The sequence below is a fragment of the Petaurus breviceps genome, unplaced genomic scaffold, assembly GCF_028583685.1.
Source record: "Petaurus breviceps papuanus isolate PSGF00001 unplaced genomic scaffold, PetGlider_PUasm1.0 90919, whole genome shotgun sequence".
Taxonomy (NCBI): Eukaryota; Metazoa; Chordata; class Mammalia; order Diprotodontia; family Petauridae; genus Petaurus; species Petaurus breviceps.
The window spans coordinates 23,917,083-23,938,847 of record NW_027187378.1 but is presented as its reverse complement, the minus strand read 5'-3'; the positions used below and the strand labels follow the sequence as shown (position 1 = coordinate 23,938,847).

The 21,765-nt window shown below is 41.6% G+C and overlaps 2 protein-coding genes across 2 annotated transcripts in view; one reads left to right on the top strand and one right to left on the bottom strand.

Annotated features, from left to right (window-relative positions):
• LOC138151978 (zinc finger protein 2-like) overlaps positions 1–1,990 on the bottom strand; it is a 17,780-nt gene extending 15,790 nt beyond the window's left edge. Inside the window, exons 1-2 of the mRNA XM_069075585.1 lie at positions 1,808–1,990; positions 546–634 (exon numbers count right to left, since the gene is read on the bottom strand). Of these exons, the coding sequence (XP_068931686.1) occupies positions 546–578 (33 nt within the window). The 5' untranslated portion in view covers positions 579–634; positions 1,808–1,990. The remainder of the gene's footprint in view (positions 1–545; positions 635–1,807) is intronic.
• A 9,932-nt stretch (positions 1,991–11,922) lies between these two features.
• Positions 11,923–21,765, top strand: part of MRPS5 (mitochondrial ribosomal protein S5) — a 28,727-nt gene continuing 18,884 nt past the window's right edge. The window contains exons 1-4 of the mRNA XM_069075578.1: positions 11,923–12,079; positions 16,258–16,338; positions 19,104–19,241; positions 21,011–21,136. Of these exons, the coding sequence (XP_068931679.1) occupies positions 12,016–12,079; positions 16,258–16,338; positions 19,104–19,241; positions 21,011–21,136 (409 nt within the window). The 5' untranslated portion in view covers positions 11,923–12,015. The remainder of the gene's footprint in view (positions 12,080–16,257; positions 16,339–19,103; positions 19,242–21,010; positions 21,137–21,765) is intronic.

Sequence of the window (21,765 nt, the reverse complement as noted above, 5' to 3'; positions counted from 1 at the left end):
ATATATATATATATATATATATATATATATATATATATATATATATAGGGAGGTGCTAATACCATATATAAGGAAGAGCACTAGCTGGACAGTCAGAACTTCTTGAAGAACTTCTTGGAGCAAGCCACATGGAGGCTGGAGAAAGTGATTTTGATTTTGAGAACAGAGCTTCCGCTGAGACTTTTCTTCTGGGAAATTCTGCAGATTCTTCTTCTGGGAACCAGGCTGAGGAGATACCGTGAGTGAGAGAGGAGGATCCCTGCTTGAGGGAACCTGTTTTGTTGTGAAGGCTTGGGAATATGGGTGTTCACTGCATTAACCAGGTGTACCAACTTTGTGGCTACTGTAATGACTTTGGTTTTCTGGTATTTGAATAAAGGCTTTGGTTCTATCCTCCAAGTGGAGAGCCTGTTACATTTTGTGATTCACAACTATACCAGCATATTCATAACCACCGTGGGTATTGTGAATATTACATTATTGTTACAAGTGTCTACACTCTGGAAACTGAAATTTCATTTAGAAAAGAAGAAAACTCAGCTCACCCGGGCTTTGGTTAGCAGGGACACAGTAGCCATTCCCTCCTCTTCTGCAGTCCTCTCCTGGAAAAAGGCAGAGTTCTGAGAATGCAGGCCTAGAGGAGGAGAAGAGGGGCAATGATCATATTTTGGAGCTTCCAGATTTACCAGGCTAGAAATATCTAAATAACTGAAGCATGTGATTTCCCTATCTCTCCAAACTCTTCAAAGGAGGCCAAAGGTAGCCCAGGCACAGCAGTCTTGCTCCTTCCAAGATCAAAGAGATCAAAGAAAGGGGAAAAGAACCCTTATGTACAAAAATATTCAGATCAGCTCTTGTGTAGTGGCAAAGAACTGGAAACTAAGGGAGTGTTGATCAACTGAGAAATAGTTGGACAAATTATGGTAGAAGAATGTTATGGAATGTTGTGTCATAAATAATGGAAGGGACAGTTTCAGAGGAATTTGTGAAGACTTAGATGAACTGATACAGAGTGGTCAGAGGATAATACAATAGCAACAAAAATATTGCAAAACCAACCACTGAAGTGGTGCCCAACCACAATTCCAGAAGACTGATAATGAAGGGTGCTACCCATGTCTGGGCAGAGATGGAATGGATTCAAGATACCAAATGAATTAATATATTTTTAGACATGGCCAACACTGGAATTTGATTTGTCTGACTGTATATTTTTTAAATGGGTTTTGTTTTTCTTCTTTTTTCGAAGTGGTGGGGAGGAAGTGGAAAAGGGGGGGAAAGCTTGCTAACTGAAAAACATATGAAAATTTAGGAAATATAAAGAAAAGCAAAGATACACTGCTCCCACAAAGTGGCTCTTATGTTGATTGTGTCTGTCTCATAGCACATCACTAGATGGATCTGTTTTTGTCAGGAAACACGATGGAAATGAATAGTTCTGACCCCAGCGCTGTATGATACAGAACATAACAGCCAAAATCTATGTGACTTATTCACCTGCTCCTTTAATATTTCCATTCTCTTTCCTGACTCATGGAGTTAACAGAAACCACCACTCTGTACAAGCAGGGAGGTAGGACCTCGTTATGGTTCTGGGCATCCTGTGGAGCAGAGAACCTAGCCTGGGGCGTCCCACCACCTTGGACTGACTCCCGCCTCCGCCGCGGACAGACTGAGCGACTCTGGGCAGGGCTTGCCGTGTCTGCCTCAGTTTCCTGATGTGTCAAATGTGGGTCCTCAAGCCCCCGACCTGCCCAGTGTCTGCAGATCCCACAGTCCCTGAACGCCCCCACAGACAGGCCTTTACCTCCGACCGGAGACGGTCCGGACAAACTGCTGTTCTTCAGGTCCGATCCTGAGTTATGAGGCCACAACCGAGCTCTCTCTAGAGCCCCAGGTAGCTTTTCCTCGGGTGCCCAGACTGCCAGGAGCAGCCGCTACAGGGGGATTCTGGGGGATTGAGTCTGAGGGCAGGAGTCTGCGTGGCTCTATGCTCTCTGGGAAATGTAGTCCGGGACTTCCATCTGCGCAGCCGCAGTGAGTGAACTTTTAGATGGGGGGGGGGGGCGCTTCTTGGTTGCCATAGTAACCACCTCCATAGCAACTCCAAGAAAAGAACCTCTTGGTAGTTGTAGCTCTCGGTGTCACCTTTCTCCTTACTACTGAGGAGGGGCCCAGCGGGGTCCCATTTGTCATCCGGCTGTGGGCCCAGACAGTAGGTGAGGTTTTTTAGGGGTAGCTGAGCGGAGATCGGGAGACGAAGCTGATCCCTTTGCCTAAAATTTTATCCAGGGCAGGACTTGACCTATTCCGTCTTAAACCTTTGCTTTCAGCAAATTATGCGAATCATGTTTACTAGCTTTTTTTTGTTCAAGTTTTATTAATGTCTTGTTTTTATATGACAAACATTTACAGATCATTCCCACTTCATCCAAGTTCAGCGGATAGAGCCCTGGGCCTCAAGGTGGAAGGACAAGTTCACCTTTGCCTCAGCTCAGTCTCTCTGAGCAAGATAGAAGTTGTAGAAAATGGAGCCACTTCTTACAGGAACAGATCAATGTATTTAACTGTGACTGTGTGTTTTACTCTTGTTATGCAAACAAAAATGATTTTGGGGTGGGGTGGAAAGCAATCAGGGTTAAGTGACTTGCCCAGGGTCACACAGTAAAGTGCCAAATGTCTGAGTGAGGATTTGAACTCAGGTCCTCCTGACTGCAGGGTCCGTCCTTTACCCACTTCAACAGCTTGCTGCCCCAGAGACAAAAATAATTAAGAATACGTATTTAAATATTTAACTGAGTAGGCTATGTGTAATCTACAGACAGTACCCAAGGGAACTTGACCCCAGAGCTTTTAGGAATGCACAGTTCAGTTTGGTTATTGACTGCTAGGTATTGCTCCTGCCTTGGGGAAAAATAGTTTAGAAAACCTAACACAGAAAGGGATGTGGAGCTTGTCTCAAAGGTGGTGCTGAATTTGCTGTGAAGGGAGAACCCTTTCCTCTTTCCCACAGGCTGCTGGCTGAATTTTTGCATAGTCCTGAGGTGGAAACCTTGACTTGTGTTCCAAACCTTCCTCTGACTTTTCACAGAAGCTGCCAGGTCTTGTATAAGCCTGACTATAGTTGCTTGAAACCAAAACTACTTCCTTCTGAATGCTTGCAGTACGTTTCTTTGATGTAGGAAATTTAGATTTTTGGTTACTACACTCCTAGGGCTTCTCCTTTTGGTGTTTCAGGAGTTAATCAGATTTGTTCTATCATTACTTTGCTCTCTGATTCTACATCTGGACAGTTTTCCTTCATGATTTCTTGAAATAAAGTGTCTAGCTTTTTTTTTTCTTTCAGTATTTTATTTTATTTTTAAAATTTCAGCATCATTCATTTATTTTTAAATGGTTATCCCCATTTTATTTTTAAAATTTTCCTATCTTTTTTATTTTTTTAGTTTACATCATTCATTTCCACAAGATTTTGAGTTACAAATTTTCTCCTCATTTTCCCTACCCACCACCACAAAACAACAATCCCACTGAATATCCCCTCCTCCAATCTGCTCTCTCCCATATTTTCCCCTGCCCCTCCTTTGACTTTCCAGTAGGGCACGGTGTATCTCAATGCCCCAGTGCCTGTATCTCATTTCCCAGTTACATGTAAAAAATATCTAATAATAATAATAATAATATGTATATATATTTAAACATTTGATTTTAAAACTTTGGATTCCAGATTCTTTCCCTTCCTCCCTCATCCCTACCCTCACTGGGAAGATAAGCAGTTCAATATAGGTTGTACATGTGTAGCTATGCAAAACATTTCCATAGTGGAAATATTGTGAAAGACTGACTATATTTCCCTCTGTCCTATCCCACCCCTCACTTGTTCTATTCTCTTCTTTGATCCTGTCCCTTTTCAAAAGTAGGTGCTTCCAACTTCCCTCCCCCCAGCCTGCCCTCTCTTCCATCCTCCTCCCTCTCATCCCCTTCCCTCCTACTCTCCTGCAGGGTGAGATACCCTATTTAGTGTGTATGTAATTCCCTCCCTAAGCCTAATTCAATAAGAATAAGGTTGACCTATTCCCTTTTGCCTTCTTGGTCTTTCACTCCATTGTGACCATTTTCCCTTGCCTCTTCTGTATGAGATAGTTTACCCCATTCTGTCTCTCCCCATCTCCTCTCATTATATTCCTCTCTCCCCTCTTAATTTCACCATTTAAGTATCATCCCTTCCTATTCAATTGGTCCTGTGCCCTCTATCTATGTATACCTGTACACACATATACACACATTCATATATGTTTTCATACACCCATATACCCTACTATATAGACATATATATGTATGTATATGTGTATACATACATATACATTTCTATTTCCTTCAACTATGCTCATACTGAGAAAAGTTTCATAAGTTACAATTATCCTTTTTCCATGTAGGAATGTAAATAGTTCAACTTTGATAAGTTCCTTATGATTTCTTTTTCCTGTTTACCTTCTCATGCTTCTCTTGCTTCTTTTATCTGAATGTCAAATTTTCTATTCAACTCTGGTTTTTTCATCAAGAATGCTTGAAAGTCCTCTATTCCATTGAATGACCATATTTTCCCCTGAAACATGATAATCAATTTTGCTGGGTAGGTGATTTTTGGTTTTAATCCCAGCTCCTTTGACCTCCAGAATATCATATTCCAAGCCCTTTGATCCCTCAGTGTAGAAGCTGCCAGATCCTGTGTTATCCTGATTGTGTTTCCACAATATTCAAATTGTTTCTTCCTGGCTGCTTGTAATATTTTCTCCTTGATCTGGGAATTCCGGAACCTGGCTATAATATTCCTAGGAGTTTTCTTTTTGGGATCTTTTTCAGGAGGTGATTAGTGGATTCTTTAAACCTCTATTTTGCCCTCTGGTTCTAAAATATCAGGGCAATTTTCCTCGAGAATTTCTTGAAGGATGATTTCTAGATTGTTTTTTTTTGGTCATGGCTTTCAGGAAGTCCAATAATTTTTAAATGATCTTTCCTGGATCTATTTTCCAGGTCAGTGGTTTTTCCAATGAGATATTTCACACTGCCTTCTACTTTTTTCATTTGTTTGAATCTGTTTAATAGTATTTTGATTTCTCATAAAGTCACTAGCTTCCATTTGCTCCAATCTAATTCTGAAGGAATGATTCTCTTCAGTGAGCTTTTGAGATTCTTTTTCCATCTGGCAAATTTGACTTTTTAAGGCATTCTTCTCCTCATTGCCTTTTTGAGCCTCTTTTGCCATTTGAGTTAGTCTATTTTTTAAGGTGTTATTTTCTTCAGTCAGGTTGTTGACTCTCATTTCATAATTTTCTTGTATGGTTCTTATTTCTCTTCCCAATTTTTCCTCCACTTCTCTTATTTGATTTTCAAAATCCTTTTTAAACTCTTTTATGGCCTGTAACCAGCTGGAATTTTTCTTGGAAGCTTTTGGTGCAGGAGTTCTGACTTCTCTGTCTTCCTCCTTTCCCATTCTTTGCTCCTTTTTGTCCCCAAAATAGGAATCTAAGGTTTGACTGCTGTGCTTGCTTTGCTTCCTTTGCTTGCTCACGTTGCCACTCAATTACTTGACTTTTGAGCCTTTTGCCACAGTAGAACTCTGTTACCAGAAACAGGAGATTTATCCCAAATGCTGAAGGCTCCACACACTCTGCCAAACTGTTCATACACCCCAGGACCTCCACTCTAGACAGCAATCCATATCCAAGCAGGTTAAAGCAAGAGTGATTACCCCTCAGACTGGTTGCTTGGTCCCCCTGCAATCTGCAGACTAGGAGCTCTGAAGCAGCCACCTGGCAGGAGGCTGCATGCCGTGGAGCCTCAGGTGCTTTTTGCTCTGGGGGCAAAGGCTGACCACACTCCCAAACTCTCAGGTCCCAAAGTCCACACTGCATTGACCTCTCACTTTGTCCTTAGCATCTATGGGTTGATAATTCTGGAAACCGCGACAGCTGCTGGTGATCTGAAGTCCCTCCAGCAGATGGCTGATCAGCCCGCCTGGATGCTAAAACCTCAGGCTTTGAGCATGGCTGAGCTTGGCTCCCAGAGTGCTGTGCTGGTCTCTTACTGCCGGCCTGTCCTCAGAGGGAGGTTAGCTTATCTGTGTCATTTTGTGAGTTCTGTAGCTCCAAAGTTTGTCTAGAGTAATTTTTTACATGAATTGGAGGAGGTGGGAGTGGGAGCTTTGAGGAAGTCCTGTTTCTATTCTGCCATCTTGACTCTGCCCCACCCCCCCACTTTTTTTTTTAATAAAAATTTTTAGAGTGTCCAGTGATTAGAAATTATTTCTCTTTGACCTGTTTTCTAGGTGAGTTGTATATATCCTATGCCTTAAATTTTCTTCTGTTTTTCCAATCTTTTGATTTTTTTCCAATATCTCTCTCTGTCTTATGGGGTCTTTGATTCCTGTTTGTTCTATTCTAGTTTCCAGGGAATCCATTTCTTTTTTTTTTTTTAAGCAATAGGGGTTAAGTAACTTGCTCAAGGTTACACAGCCAGTTATTTCTGAGTATCTGAGTATCTGAGCCGGTCATCCTGACACTGGAGCCAGTGCTCTTACTCTCTGAGCCACCTGGCCGCCCCTAAGCAATTGGGGTTAAGTAACTTGCTCAAGGTTACATGGCCAGGTGTTTCTAGGTGGGTGCTAAGTGTCTGAGCCCAGGATTCATCTCCAGGTCCTCTCGACACTGGAGCCGGAGCTCTTAATTGCTGTGCTACCTGGCCACCCGGGAATTCATTTCTTAAGTAAGATTTAACACTTTCTCTTCTAAGCTACTAATTCTTCTTTCCATTCTTTCTTCCAGAGTTTTTCTTTCTTTTAATCTCTTGCTTCATTTCTTCTTGGTGTAACAGGGGTTTGGCACACATGGAAAGCTTCTCAGCTTGATCAGTTGATAGAGCTTCTCCAAGTGGAGGACACTCGGGAGATGGCTTCTGGGAGAATTGTGAGGAGCAAAGGAAGTGCCTAGAAGGGACTGTGGAGCATAGATGGATGTTCTATAGCTGCTTCTGGTAGGCTCACCATATGGTTGAAAAGAGCCTTTCTGAGCTGGCTGCACAGCAGGAACTATAGCCATCTTCAAAAAAAGCCTCACATGTACCAGGTCCCTGTTGCATACATATTCATGTAGTCCTTGTAGAAAAGCCATTTTTTTCCTTTGAGTCTCTGCCTGTAGTTGTTACAGTTAGATTTGTGACACTTTTTTTTTTTATGTTTATGGGTATTTTCTTTGGCTTACTCATCTTTCCAGCTTTAGTTTCTGAATTGGGCTTTATGCCAGGGCCAGTCAGCCCTGCTTGATCTCACCTCAAATTCCCTCAGTTCTTGTGGTGACCTCCACTTCCTGAGGTTAGGTCCTCTATCCTCCCAGTACCCCTCATCTTTAAAATTTAGGGCAGTGGATTGTCAGGGTGCTCTGTGGGTCCCTAGAACAATGTTAGGGACTTCAGAGATTGTGGTCCTGGGCTGTCCAGGTCTGAGTGCTGGGTCACTATTCTGATTCACTGTCTGTGGCTACACTCTGGGGCTTCTAAGGTTCCCACCCTGTGCCTTGGTAACCAAATCTGGCCTTTCTTAGGGAAGCCCTCCCTTTGTAGTGCCTCTAGATAGAAATTCTTATAGGCTCTATATATCCTGTCTCAAAAGCAGCACTGACTTCGTTGTGAGGTTAGGAGTCTTTCCTTTTGCCTGGAGGTTGCTGGCTAAATTTTTGTGATGTCCTGGGATGAAAAATGTCACTTACCTTAGTTTTTCATTGGATTTCTCAAGCAGTCTTTAGTTTGGAGTGAACTTCAGGTTTTAATTAGGTATGTGGGCATTTGGCCGTCAGTCTCCTGTTCAAATGGCCATTTTGTTTAGAAGTTTCAGGTGTGACTATGGTGCTACCACCATGAACCCTCTCAGAAAACCAAAAGCTCTGATGGCTTTTCTCATTCTTCCTAACTTCTTTGCAGTACTGGATACTGCTGACCATGTTACCCTCTTGGATTCTCTCTCCTCATTAAGTTTTCATGACACTGTTCTCTCTAGGTTCATTTTCTACCTATTTGATGTTTCCTTCTTGGGCTGTTTTGCTGGATTAACATCCATATTCCACCTCCTGTCAGTATGCCCCCAAAGTTCTGTCCTGGGCCCTTTTTTCTTCTCTTTCACTTGGTGACCTGAAAAGCTCTCAGGGGTTCAATGATTATCGCTGAATAGATGATTCCCAGATGATACCCAGCCCTAGAGAGACTCCTGAGAGTTAATTTAACATCACCGATTGCCTATTGTACATTTTGAACTAGATGTCCCATGTTTATCTCACTCATTTATCTTTCTCCCCAAATAAACTTAAACCTTTTCCCCTGACCTCTTCTCTTTCCTATTTTCTTCTTTTTTGCCTTATTTCTTTCAAGGTCACCAACATCCTTCCAGTCTCTCAGATTCACAAATTAGTGTGTTGTTCAAAAAGGTTTAAGAGACATAATTTCTGGGTGATTTATTCATTTTCTTAATGATGCCAGCATTTTATTAAAAGGATGATAATTTGTCTGTCTCTTCTTAGACCAAAGACCCCTCATGGTGATGGGATCACAGTTATATGCTTAGAAGAGGAGGTGCTCCTGAGGCTCAGAATCAACTCTGATTGACAACAATCAGTGAGAGAATGAATATTACAATGAGAAGTTGGGCTATATTACAATGAAGATCTTGGGGTACATGACATGGGTCACCCAAATCTTGGTCAAAGGGACTTATCAATTTCTGTATCACCTATTTGACAAAAGGGAGAATCAACACCTCCTAGATCTGTCTGTGCAAACACATTGAGCAGGAGTGCACCTATTAGCCCAAACTTAGAATTTCTTTTACTATCTTTGATTAGATCTTGGCCTGAGTACATCTTTGAAAGAGATTTCCCACACTGGTGGATTTCTGGATGAGGAAGTATAAAAGGAGAAAAGCCTTGGTCCTAATACAAGAATTAGTCATTAACTACAAAAGAGAAATAACTATTTCTCCTCTTAGTGCTACACTTGATTTCTCAGTCTTCCCACCCCAATTAACCAATTGGGTGCTAAATTTTGTTGATTGTACCTCCACCCTAATTCTCAAATCTCACCTGTTCTCTTTACTCACAGTGCTACCCCCCAGTCCACTTCCTTATCTTCTCTTGCCTGGACTCTTGTAATAGCCTTGTAATGGGTAAGCTGAATCAAAGCTCTTCCCTTTCCAATTCATCTCCCACATATGATTCTCCTTAATTGACCATGTCAATTCTCTGTTCAATAAACTTCAGGGGTTTTCTGTTGCCCCTAAGATAAAAAACAAGCTCCTCTGTTGCTTTTTAAAGTCCTTCTGAATGGACTCTAGTGTCTTTCTGGATCTATTTCACATTTTTTTTGTCCAGCCAAAGGACCACAGGACATTTCATTTGCTGTCTCTGTACTTTTGCATAGATTGGAATATACTCCTGCCTTACTTCCACCCCTTAGATTCCTTAGCTTCCTTCAAGGTTCAGCTCAAGTACCACATCCTATATAGGGTGTTTTTTCCTGATATCCTTTAGCTGCAAATGGCTCTCAGCTCAAGTTGTTCATATACATATACATATATGTTACTTCCCAAGAGAACTTAAGCTCCTCAAAGGCATAGACTATTTAATTTTTGTATCCTCAGTGCCTACCACATGGCAGTCATTTAATAACTTTTATTTATTTGAATTGACCCTAAGCATGTCACTTTAGCTTTTTGAGTTTCAGATTGTTCATCAGCAAAATGGGCACCTCATAGGATCTTTGGGAGGATCAAATGAGATAATATGTGTAAGCAGTAGATGGCTTTGGGGAGGGAAGCAATTATTTTTAATCCACTCAACCTACAGATCTATCTGAGTATGCTCAGACAACTAGCTACCCATGTATTGTTGAAGTTATGATTTTATTTTAAACTTACCTCAGCGCAAAATATGGTATCTGCCATTAAAAAAGGGAAAATACTCTCCCTCAACTGCCTTCCTTTTAGTTCCCTGAATATTGCTGTTCTTACTAGCTTGGGATTTTGTCTCTAGGAATGTCTAGATTCCAAATTTATTGACAGGTTTTCTCTCCCCCTCTCCTTTTGCCCAAAGGTTATAAATTAGCTCCAAATATCATGTCTTTTGAATACAAGGAACAATTATTTTCTCTTTATTTTTAGGTATCACATAAAACACGGAGGTGTATGGGGTGTTTGGAGAGGACTAGCACTTCTGGTGTGAGGGCTTGCCAAGTCCTTTTCAGGGCTGCTCATCCGCCTTTGGTGTCCACCTGGCACTCAACTCTCACCTGTGGTTCCAAGAAGCTGTAGCATGTGCAGTTTTACCCTGGTAAAACCTTCTTGGCAGACAGGCTAAACTAGGTTGAAGGAAACCAACTAGCCTCAGATCTGTTGGTGAGTTAGGGAGGGGTTTACCCCAAGCATGTGAAGACTTTCCCTGGTGGAATGGTCTGATGAGTACAATTTGACCCAAAGGTCACAAAGGCAACTGAAGCAGGCACTGTGGAGCACTTAGGTTTTGGTTAGACATTGAAGATAACAAGGTCATCCACTGTATCCTCGGTTGTTGATAGTTGTCTTGACTTTTGTCTTGCCACTGGTCTCTGGAGGACAGAGTGAGGCTGACAACCTTGTGCAACTTTGCCTCGCTTAAATTCAATTCATACACAAGCCAAGACATCACCCTGTGATGTCAATGGTCCTCTTCAAAATGAAAGATGAACAACAACAAAACACAGACAGAGCTTAGCATTTCTATTGACCATTAGGGTACAAATTGAACATAAGAGATAAAGAGCAAAAAAACTTGCCTACCAACCTAACCCAAAAAGGGACCAGGTTTTGGTAGGAGGTGGGATGGGATGATCACAGGTTTAGTTCTCTACTTTTGGCAAGTTCTAAGTGTTGATATAGCTCCTCCAGGTGGCGGCTTGAGGTCTCTCCTCTTTTTGCCCCTGCATTTGACTCCTTCCCTTCCTTCTTGGGATCTTGCAACAGTCTCTGCTTGCTTGGCGTCTTGGTCTTATCTCCCTCCCTCCCACCCCACTCCGAAACCCCCCATTAAGGTTAGTGTCACTCTGGGATAGTTTACTCTCAGCACCTAATCCCCTCCTGCTAGTAACACAGTCCTCCTGTAGACAACTACTGTCTCCACCTTGGCTCTCAGTTTAAGCCTCTTAGAGGGGCTCCAAAACGTAGTTTGCATCAGCATAGTGCCCACTTTAAAGCTCTATATCAAGAATTCTTAAATTAGGGTCCACTGATCCCTGCCACGAGAGGCTATGGATAGACTGGGGAGGAGTCTGTGAATTTAGCTGAAAAAAAAAATACATCTTTATTTTCACTAGCCTTTGGTTTCTTTAGTAATTCTATGTATTTTATATAATGAATTACCATTCTGAGACGGGGGTCACTAGATCGTCAGAGTGGTCCATGACACAAAAAAATGTCCTGTTTAATATAAATATTATCACTATCATAATTTATCATCACAATCATAATTTTTATATGTAATTACTATAGCTGGTAACTGGAGGAGCCCGCACACAGCTGAATAAAAGTTGAATAGAAAGCACCGCCAGCCTACCCACATGGCTCTCCAAAACGTACTAGATTTCAAAGGTACCGCGCTACTCTGAGCCAAGGACTTTCGCCACTTCCGGTCTGTTCCTTTTCGTCAATTCCTTGGGTCCTTCTCCCGGCTCCAGGCTCGGGGTCCTAATCTCATCATCTTGTAGTTGACCTAAGATGAGCCAGATTGCGACGGTCCTAGGGACCGTCCCTGGAGTCCTGGCGTGAGAGGGTGGGTGGGTGGGGGAACACTGCTGGATGGCTAGGCCCCGCGGGGAATGAGTAAGGGTCCTTCGGTCCCCGCCCCCCTCGTCTGCCGGGCGCCTCTCCAGAGAGAGCTTTTCTCTCAGGCACTGTGTAGTCTGGTAGGGGGCGGAGCCTGACGCTATTCCGGCCGCGCAGAGATGGCGGCGGCCGTGGTTGTCCGGGCGGGCAGCCGGCTTCCCGTGTCATGGGCTTCGGGGACAGGTGAGGCCCTTTGAGGTTGGGCACTGGGCGAGGGCAGTCGGGCTGCACGTGCTCAGGGTCCCGCGAGAAGGGAGAGAGACCCCGGCATGACGGGCGCCCTCCTGGAGGTGTAAGGCTGTTGCTTAGCTTATTGCTTTCTGTGGAAGAACCTGGGCTGTCCCGAGGATACCGAACGGCCTGAGCCTGCTCCAGCCCTTCCCAGGGCCTGCCGCTCCCAGCCCGCCCTCCCAGCCCCTTGGGCGGAGGACCGAGGGACGCCGAGCCCGGGGTGACCTTGGGTCCAGCAATGGGGGCAGGCGCGGTGTTGTTAACCTTCGAGGAATTACATAATAATAATAATAGTAATAACTCGTATCCACATGACCCAAGAGCCTTATGTATGTTATCCTGTTTCATTTTCACGGCAGCCTAGTAAGCAGGTGCTTAGTCCCTTTTGGCACATGAGGAGACCCAGGCTCTGAGATATTAAGTGGTAACACCCAGTGTCTTCCAGCTTGTCCGAGGTGGGATGCAAACTCAGGTCTTTCTCGTTCCAAGCTCTGCACCTCCATCTGCCACACTTTATCATTCCTAGAATCATTGTTGCTGTTTTCTTTTGGATAATGACAGCTAACATTTATACAGGCTTACTGGCTGTGCTAGCAGTTTACATTTGATTATCTCATTTGATTGACAATCTCATTTGATTATTACATAAAAAATGATATCTCATTTACAGTTACCTCATTTGATCCTCACAACAACCCTGATAGGGAGGTATTGTTATTATCCCCATTTTACACATGAGGAAACTGAGGCAAACAGAGGGTAAGTGACTTGGCCAGAGTTAAAGAGCTTGAAAGTGTCTTTGGCTAGATTGAAACTTAAATCTTCCCTTCTCCAGGCTCATGGCTCTAACCATAGAGGCAAACAGAGGTTAAGTGACTTACCCAAAGTTACACAGTTTGAGTGTCTGAAGCTAGATTGGAATTTAGGTCTTTCTGACTCCAGACCCATGGCTCTAACCATTGCTGCACTGAGTGCAGGACTTTCCCACAGACTCTTTGAAATGATTATCTTGTTAGCTGCTGTTATAAAAAGTCGAAAACCTGAACCTCAGAAGGATAAGCAAAACTGTTGGTTATAACATCAATGAAGGATTTTTAGTATTTTTAGCAAATTTGTCCACTTAATATCATTTAGGGTGGGGATCAACCCCCTTTGAACAGTAATTTGAAAGGTTTCAGGACATGTTCTGTGTTTCTTGGTAGCAGTGGGGAGTGGGGAGGGGAGGGAAGCAATCCTTTACTGTTTAAGAGAGTCTTCTTAAAAGCAGAGGGAGGAGAGGATGGCAGTAGGGAGGGGTCTTGTGCCTTACTTCAGGGCAGCTCTTGTCCAGTATTTTACATTTGTGCTCTGCTGTAGGTTATCAAAACTGATAGAGAGGGTTATGTTTCTGCATTTTTTAGGTGGATGTGGATGGAAGAGGGAATAAACAAAACGTTTCCATTTTTCCTTCACATTACTTTCAAAAACGGTTTGGAAAAAACGTTGGTCTACTGGTTTTCCTGATAAAGTTCCTATTCATGAACCTGTACTTAAGTACTTTAACTGTGTTTATACTGAATAGGATAATAGATTTAGAACTGAAAGGAACTAGAGGTTATCTAAGCTAACTTCCTCATTTTGCAGATGAGGAAACTGAGACCTAGAGGAAGTAAATGTCTGAGTTATGTTTTGTATAGATGGTAAGTAGTAGAAAGGGATTTGAACTAAGGTCCTCTGACTCAAGTTGAATTTTGTGGTATAGCCTGATTGGCTTTGCTGTTTCTCCCACTTAACTTTCCATTTACCATCTTTATACAGGCTATCTACCATTCATGGAATGGTCTCATTCATCCTCTTTAAAATTTCCTTTAAAGCTCAACTCAGCTTCTTTGACAGGTAGCCTTTCTGATCTCCCTAATACTTGCCACTCCCCTTCCAGACCCAACATTGTATTTATTTTGTATATACTTATGTATGTACTGTACCTGTCTCACCTGGCATTCTTGAGGGCAGGGACTTTGATATCTGTGTTTGTATCCTTATCAAGTACACAGTGTCCAACACAGGAACTTCATGCATGTTTTTTGATTAATTGATTAATGATTATTTCCTCCTCCAAAAGGTGGAGGCACCAGGGAGGAAAATTTCTATTCTTATTCTGACTGACCATTATGGAGAAACTGATTGCTGGGACAGAAGTAATAGGAATCTTGGGAAATGACCTTTCCATCTTAGAATTTGTAATGAAGGTAGGGGGAAGAGAACAGCTGGGCATAGTTTGACATACACCCTAGATTTTAGGAGAGCAGATTTCTGTGGGTTCAGAGAACTAATGGGTCAGATACCATAGACTATATGTTCTATATAAGTTCTATAGGGGAAAATAACCTGTAAGAGATGGAAGTAAAGAAAGCGGTTTTGATGAGGACTAGAAGAAAAAATTGCCTAAAGAGACTGATATGGATAAACAAGAGACCCATTAGCTAAGTGACGAAAGATAACATGCAAACTATGGACAGATAACAGGTGAATACAAATAGCACAATACTGTAAGTGCTGTTATTCTTAATGAGCTGAAGTTGGCAAAGAAAGCAAAGGATGGCAGAAAAGTTCCTTTAAAAAAGCCAAACTATACTGAGGAAAAGAAGATCAAGAGTTAGGTGGATAAGACTTTGACAAAAAATGTATTCAGTTCTTAATTTCTCTTTTGACAAATCCTATGAACTGAAAAGATGGAAAAATGGCTGTTACAAAGTCACTACCCTAGATAATTAGGAATATAGTAAGAGAGCACTTCTGGAGATACAAAGACAAAAGTGAAATCACTTCCCCTCAAGGAACTTAAATTATTTTGGAAAAGATATCATGTATATATGTAAATATATTCAATATTTTTCAGAATAAAGGAGAGACAGCATGGGATAGTAGATAGAGAGCTCCTCATGGAGTCAGGAAGACTGGGTTTCAGGTTCTTCTGACACATACTGACAGTGTCAGCTGGGCAAGACATAAACTTTTTAGTGACACTGGTGACTTTCTGAAAACTGTGTAAGTTTCAGAGAAGATGCTGATCTGCACTGGTAGGGGAAGTTTCCTCACCTGGGAGTTTCCTAATAATGAAATTGCAGATTCAGATTAAAAAAAATAATCCAAAGTATATAAAATAATTTTTTGTGAGAGGCATTTTCAGCTGGTAGAGATCAGGTCAAACCTCTCAAAAGGTGGCAATTAAATTGAACCTTGAAAACAACTAGGGATTCTGGCAGCCACCAGGCCTGGAAATGAGAGATGGAGGGTTATATGAAATTATCAATCAGCAAGAAGGCTTGGTCAGCTGGACCAAAGAGTATATAGAGGATAGTAATGTAAGTCTATAAATGTACACTGGAGCCAGGTTATGAAGGGCTTCGAATGCCAGACAGGAGTTTGTATTTGATCCTTTAGGTGGTAGAGAGGCACTGGGATTTTGAAATAGGGGAATAGCACAATCAGCCTTGTGCTATAAGACTGTTGAATTGGCAACTCTAAGGATGGATTGGAGAGGGCAGATACTTGAGGCAAAGTAGGAGGCCATTGGAATAGTTCAGAGAGATGTGCTGAGAATCTGAAGTAGATTGCTAGCCATGTGAGTAGAGGGAAAGGGAGAGATGTAAGCTGTAGCAGAGGTAGAATTGACACTATTTCGCAACTGATTGGTAGTGTGGGTTGAAGAAAGTGAGGAATTAAGGAAGACCTCTAAGGTTATGAACCTGGGTGGGAAAGATGGTGATGTTTTCAATAGAAATTAATAAGTTCGAAAGGGGGATGGGTTTTGGGGGAAAGATATTTTGGACATGTTGAATTTGCAGCACCTATAGGGTATCCAGTTATAAATGTCCAGTGCACTGATGGGATTGGGGGCGGCAGAGAACTGGAACACAAAATGGAGACTGGAACTGCAGCTATATCTCTTGAGTACAGCAAGAAGATGATCACTGGATATATGGGATCTGCTCTATTCACCAAGGGAGAAAGTTTAGAATGAGAAAAGGCCCTTGATAGAGCTTTGGGAGAATGCCCATATTTTTGGGCCTTAGGATATGGGTGACAATCCAGAAAAGGAGACTGAGGACTTTATTTTTTAACTAATTTTTTTTCTATTTCTTTTTCAGGCTCTTTGTGGACAAGGCAGCTTTACCCAGTTGTCTTACCTGCAATTTCCAGTTTTACATTGAGGGTCCCCCCTTGTAATGGTGAGAAGTTCAGTATTTTTATTCTGAGCTTTCAGGATTTTTGTTTTCTTTTTTGAAGTTGGGAATAAATGACATAGTGCTTTGTAGTAGAAGAAATGTCATCACTATTTGTGATTTTGTTCTTAGCTATTGATATGATAGATTTTATTAGAGGGGATCTTATAGGTCAAATTGAGCCCCATAAGTCCCCCCAAAAGTCCTTTTTTCACATGGTATTCCTTCAAGTGTTTGAAAGATATTGAGCATGTCTCCGTTTCTTTTATGCATTTGAAGTTCCTAGATTCCTAAACCTTTCTAAATGTGTTAAAATGTTCAGATTGCTCACCACCAGTTACCCTCTCTAACCTGTCTAGTTTCTCAGTGACCCTCATGGAATATGGTGCACAGAACTAAGATGACAGTACTCTTGATTTGGACCGACCAGTTCAGAGCATAGGGAAACATTGCCTCTGTTCACTGGGCCCTTATGTTTTTAGCCTCTCAAGAGCTTTGGAATTGATAATGTGACATGGGAGACACTGGCACAGGACAGCCCAGCATGGCGTGCCCTCATCAGAGAAGGCTCTGTGCTTTATGAGCAGCTCAAAAGAAACATGAGATGTGCAAATTTGGAGAATCCACTCCAGGTGTTCACATGGATTATTTGTGCCCTACCTGTGGTGGAGCATTCCGAACTCTTATTAGTCTGATCAGCCAGTCAGACATACTACTGTAACTTAGCTCTAATGTAGTGATGTCATTTTGGTCTACTTCGAGAATGAAGGACAACAACCAAGGTTTCTAGAATTTCTACTGACACTGCCACCCTTCTGGTTCAGGCCCTCATCACCTCACATCTGGACTACTGCAGTAACCTGCTGGTGGGTCTGCCTGCTTCAAGTCTCCACCATTCCAGTCCATCTTCCATTTGGCCACTAAAGTGACCTTAAAGTGCAAGTCTGATTACTTCACTCCCTGGTTCAGTAAACTCCAGTGGCTTCCTGTTTCCTAGAGGAGCAAATACAAAGTGCTTTGTTCAGCATTCAAAGCCCTTCATAATCTAGTCCCCTCCAGCCTTTCCAATCTTCTTAAACCTTGTTCCCTAACATATACTCTTTGATCCCATGACACCAGTCTCCTGGCTAGTCTATGAAGAAGATACTCCATCTTTCTTCACTCTAGGCATTTTCTCTGCCTTTCCCTCTACCTGGAATGCTTTCCCTACTCTGCTCTGAGTACTGACCTCCCTGCCTTCCTTTTAGTCCCAGAAAAATACTATCTTTTACTGGGAGCCTTCTTTAACCTCTCTCAAGTCTAATGTCTTCCCTCTGTTAATTATTTCCTATTTATCCTGTATCTAGGTTGCTTTATATATATTTGTTTTCATACTGTCACATTAAATTGTGAGTTCCTTGAGGGCAGGGTCTATCTTTTATCTCTTAATATCCCTGACACTTATCAAAGTTCTTGGTATATATTAGGTGCTTAATATATAACTGATTTTATTTTTTCAAACTTTTGAGTTTGTCCTAATATTTCTTTTTTTTTTTTTTGGTCTTTCAGAGTTTTTGATTTATGTATGGTCCATTCTGATTTTCAGGGAATCTGTTAACTTGCATGAATTTTTCCACTTTCTGTTTTAAGCTATTCTTCTGGTTCTTTCCTCCAGATCGTTTAGTTCTTTTACAATTTCTTTCTTTATTTTTGGCTCTTGCTTTTCTTATGGGTACTCTTATAATATATATGACCAACCCCTTTTTTTCTTTGTGGTTCTCTTGTACCTGTTGTGGAGTTTCCCTGTTTATCTGGGGTTGTCTCTTGGACATTTTTGGATCCATCATATTTCTTTATAGTGTTCAGTGTATCCTAGTTTTTTTATATCTTTAGTCTTAGTCCTTGATTTGATACTTTGTACTAGGAATAATTTATATACCTTCTGTTCCCTTAGATGAGCAGGCCCATTTGGCCTTAATTTTTATTATCTGGAATCTTGCCATTGGCATCTACTTCTACTGGTGTGATTGTACTCAGAAAGGTGGCAGGTTTCCACCATCCTCAATCATTCTAGTTCAAAGTGTTCTGGTTAGGACTTTATGGAGTATCTCAGTTCAGAGTGTTGTGAACTTTGGTTCCCCTGCTGGTTTGGAGGCTGTTGTCACAGGTTCTGTCTGCTTGGTCAGAGAAATCAAGTTCTTTTTCTGAGCAGTGGTCCAACCCTTTCTTTTCCTAGGTGCTACAGGCTTTAGATTGCCCTAGGGACTCTTTGGATTGAACACTGGCAGGCTCCTCGCTCGTTTTCCTTGACTGGTGTGGACTATTCTGGAAGAATTCCTTTCCCAGTGCTTTTTCTGTGTCTTTTTTGTGTAGTCCTGGGCTTCAGAAAGATGCTTACTCTAGTTCCTCTTTGGATTTATTGATATGCCAGTTCTCTTTGTATATCTTTGCTGCAGTATGTTTGTGAGAGCTGGGCTCCTGTAGGACATGCAGGATCTTAACTGGGAGTCCTTTTGTATGACTTGAAATCTGGAGAGTCCCACAGATCTAGAAAATGCTGCCTAGCTTCAGGACGACAGTCTGGTCCTCATTTTCCTATCTTCTCCATACATCTTTCACAAATACTTATTACATCGAAGATTATTATTCAAGCTATTATTTATGTACACTGCTACACTGGGGCTATACAAAAAGAATTATGTGGACAGTAAGGGTTTTTGTTAAGGTCATCTGGTTTTAACATTTTTTCATTGGCCATATTAGCCTTAATAAAGGTTCTGTTCTCTCCACAGGTAGTTATTTGCTGCAGGGAGCCAGGAGCCATCATCATTATACCAACTTGGCCCATGCTCTCCAGTCTCAGTGTTGTATATCTGCTCCCAGCAGATTGATAGAACAGCAACACAGACATTACAGTTTCTTCACCAAATGTAAGTATAATAAATAATGTGTAAAAACTGGAATTTAATAGGAGAAAGGAAAGTAAGATTTTTTCTAGGTCTTAGCTCTCCTTTAATTGCCTCACTTTGGGGATATTTGTTTAAGCCTGTGCTCACGTTCCATTTGGATGCCATTTGGAGGAGAACTTGGGAAACCTTTAGCACAGTTTTGGTGCAGTTGTTTCAAATCATTTATTTTCTCTAGAAGTACAAAGGCAGAATCTCAGGGTCTACAGAGAAGGGTAAGATAGTTTAGATTTGTAGAGAAATTGGAGCACCAAGGCTTTAGTCTAAATCTACCATGTCCCTCTTTGTTGTTAGAGCCATATAGGAGAATGAATATCCTTGTTCTATTTCCAGTTTTTGTAAAAACTAAATGACGTGATAGTTAACTTGAAAGAATAAGCAAGAAGAGTTGGGACAGGAAAGAAAAAGAGAAATGAAGTATGCTTATGAGGACCGTACAAGTCAGTATGTGATTAGGGGCAACAGGGAGGTGTGAGGAATCTCCTTCTACATTGGTTCTTTGAATTCTTGGGAATCAGATCATAAACAACTCCTACCCAAGAAGGACTCTGCTCTGGATGCTGCTGTTTTCCTTTTAACCAGTTCTGAATGCTCTAGATATCCGAGTCTTTGAGCTTCCTGCCTCCTTAAGCACTGAGCAGTCTGGATCATCATGAGCTCTGTGTACTGAATTCTCTAGTTTTGAACTCCTAAAGCCCACTCAGCTAGGCTCGCTATAAGAAGTCTTTCTTTAAAGAAAAAAAAAATCATGACTTAACAATTTGGGCTTCTTGGTATTTTAGGTCATCTAGTAGGGAGGAAGAATATGATAATCAGGATGTGAAGAGGATTTATATAAATGAATGACATCAACTGCAGGGGCTATTGAATGATGCTATCAGAATCTTGGTCTAGAAGTGGCTGTGAAGAACCAGCAATATACTAGAATAAAACTGAAGCAAAGAAAAATGGGAGGTATTCTAGATCAAGATATGAGCCCAGGCTTTTCTGGGGCTGTCCAGATATTAGTAGATGGTTTCTGTCCTGTTTTAGAACCTGGAGTCACTTTTAAGTGGTTTTCTCAGGAAATAACCTGGCCAAGTACATTGGTTCCCATGGTGTCATGAGGCCTTTTTTGTGTTAAAGCTAAACCTCTTGGGAGAGACAGCATTAGTCACAAATTACTAGAAAGGTTTTTCATTGCCTTTGTGTGAGATTGGGATGAAAGCTGTGTAAATATAGGAAATGTAAGGACAATAAAGACTTGTTGGTTTTTTGTCTTCAAAAAATAATGCATAAAGAATGCCTTGCCATAGTGAGTGTTGGGAAAACTAAAACCTTAGTTGTAGGACAGTATCTTTACTGATTGATCACTTGTGCCTCCTTTGTATGTCTTCATTTGAAAAACAAAATTATCAATATAGTTTATTTTGACATAAGAAACTTTCCCCAAGACCCCTGAATAAACCCTCCTAGAGGATATCTGCTCTCAAGACAGTTAAGCAAAAGAATATACTAGAGTTTGTTTAGCCATTCCCCAGTCAAGGGGAATCTACTTTGTTTCCAGTTCTTTGCTACCACAAAATGTGTTGCTATAAATATTTTGGTGTGTGTGGGAACTTTCTTTTTACTGACAGCCTCCTTGGAGTTTAAGTCTAGTCACGAAATCTCTGGGTCACTTTATTTGCATGTTTTAGCCTTTTAACTTTCTAGGAGACTGTGGTCCATATCTCATGAAACTTGTTTCTTTGCAGTGACAGCAGACGAGCTATGGAAAGGGGCGTTAGCTGAGTCTGGTGCTGGAGCAAGGAAAGGAAGAGGAAAAAGAAGCAAGAAAAAAAGGAAGAAGGACCTAAACAGGGGCCAGGTTATTGGTGAAGGTACGTTTGTTTATCATAGAAGTTTAGTTCTCTTTTTATTGTTATGTTAAATGATTCTCATTTAAATTCTAAAGAAACTGAACTGGGGCCACCATCACTCACTGAGATTTCCCTCATCTTAGTTTTCTTGAAAAAGCTAGAGGATTTGAGTGTTGGGCTGCTTTGAGGGGGCTACCTGAGCTCTCTGAGGAAACATGGGGCTTGGGAGTGAGGGACAAGCTCATGCCTTCTCATGTTGGAGACATACCTCTGTTCTGTTTATCAAAGAAAGTCTGGGTGGGAGTCCATTATGGAATTTGGGGATGTTTTTCTAGTAGAATGTGAGCTATTTAGGACGGGAGCTGTGTCTGCCAATATGTTTTGCATGTAAGTCTGGTTGCTTGATACGTGGAATATAAAAACCACTACCAAACATAAGGAAAGGGAATAACATTGCTCACCAAGCCCAGGGATCCTAGGGCTGTTGCAAGAAGAGAGGGGACCACTTGATCTTGGGTTTCAACGTGATGTCTGTTTTACTCCTCTTATTTCCTTCCCTCTCTAGAACTCCTCACCCTTTTGCTAGCAGACTTCTAACCTCATCACTCAGTTGAAACGGCTCTCTCCAGAGTTACCAGTGATCCCTTGAT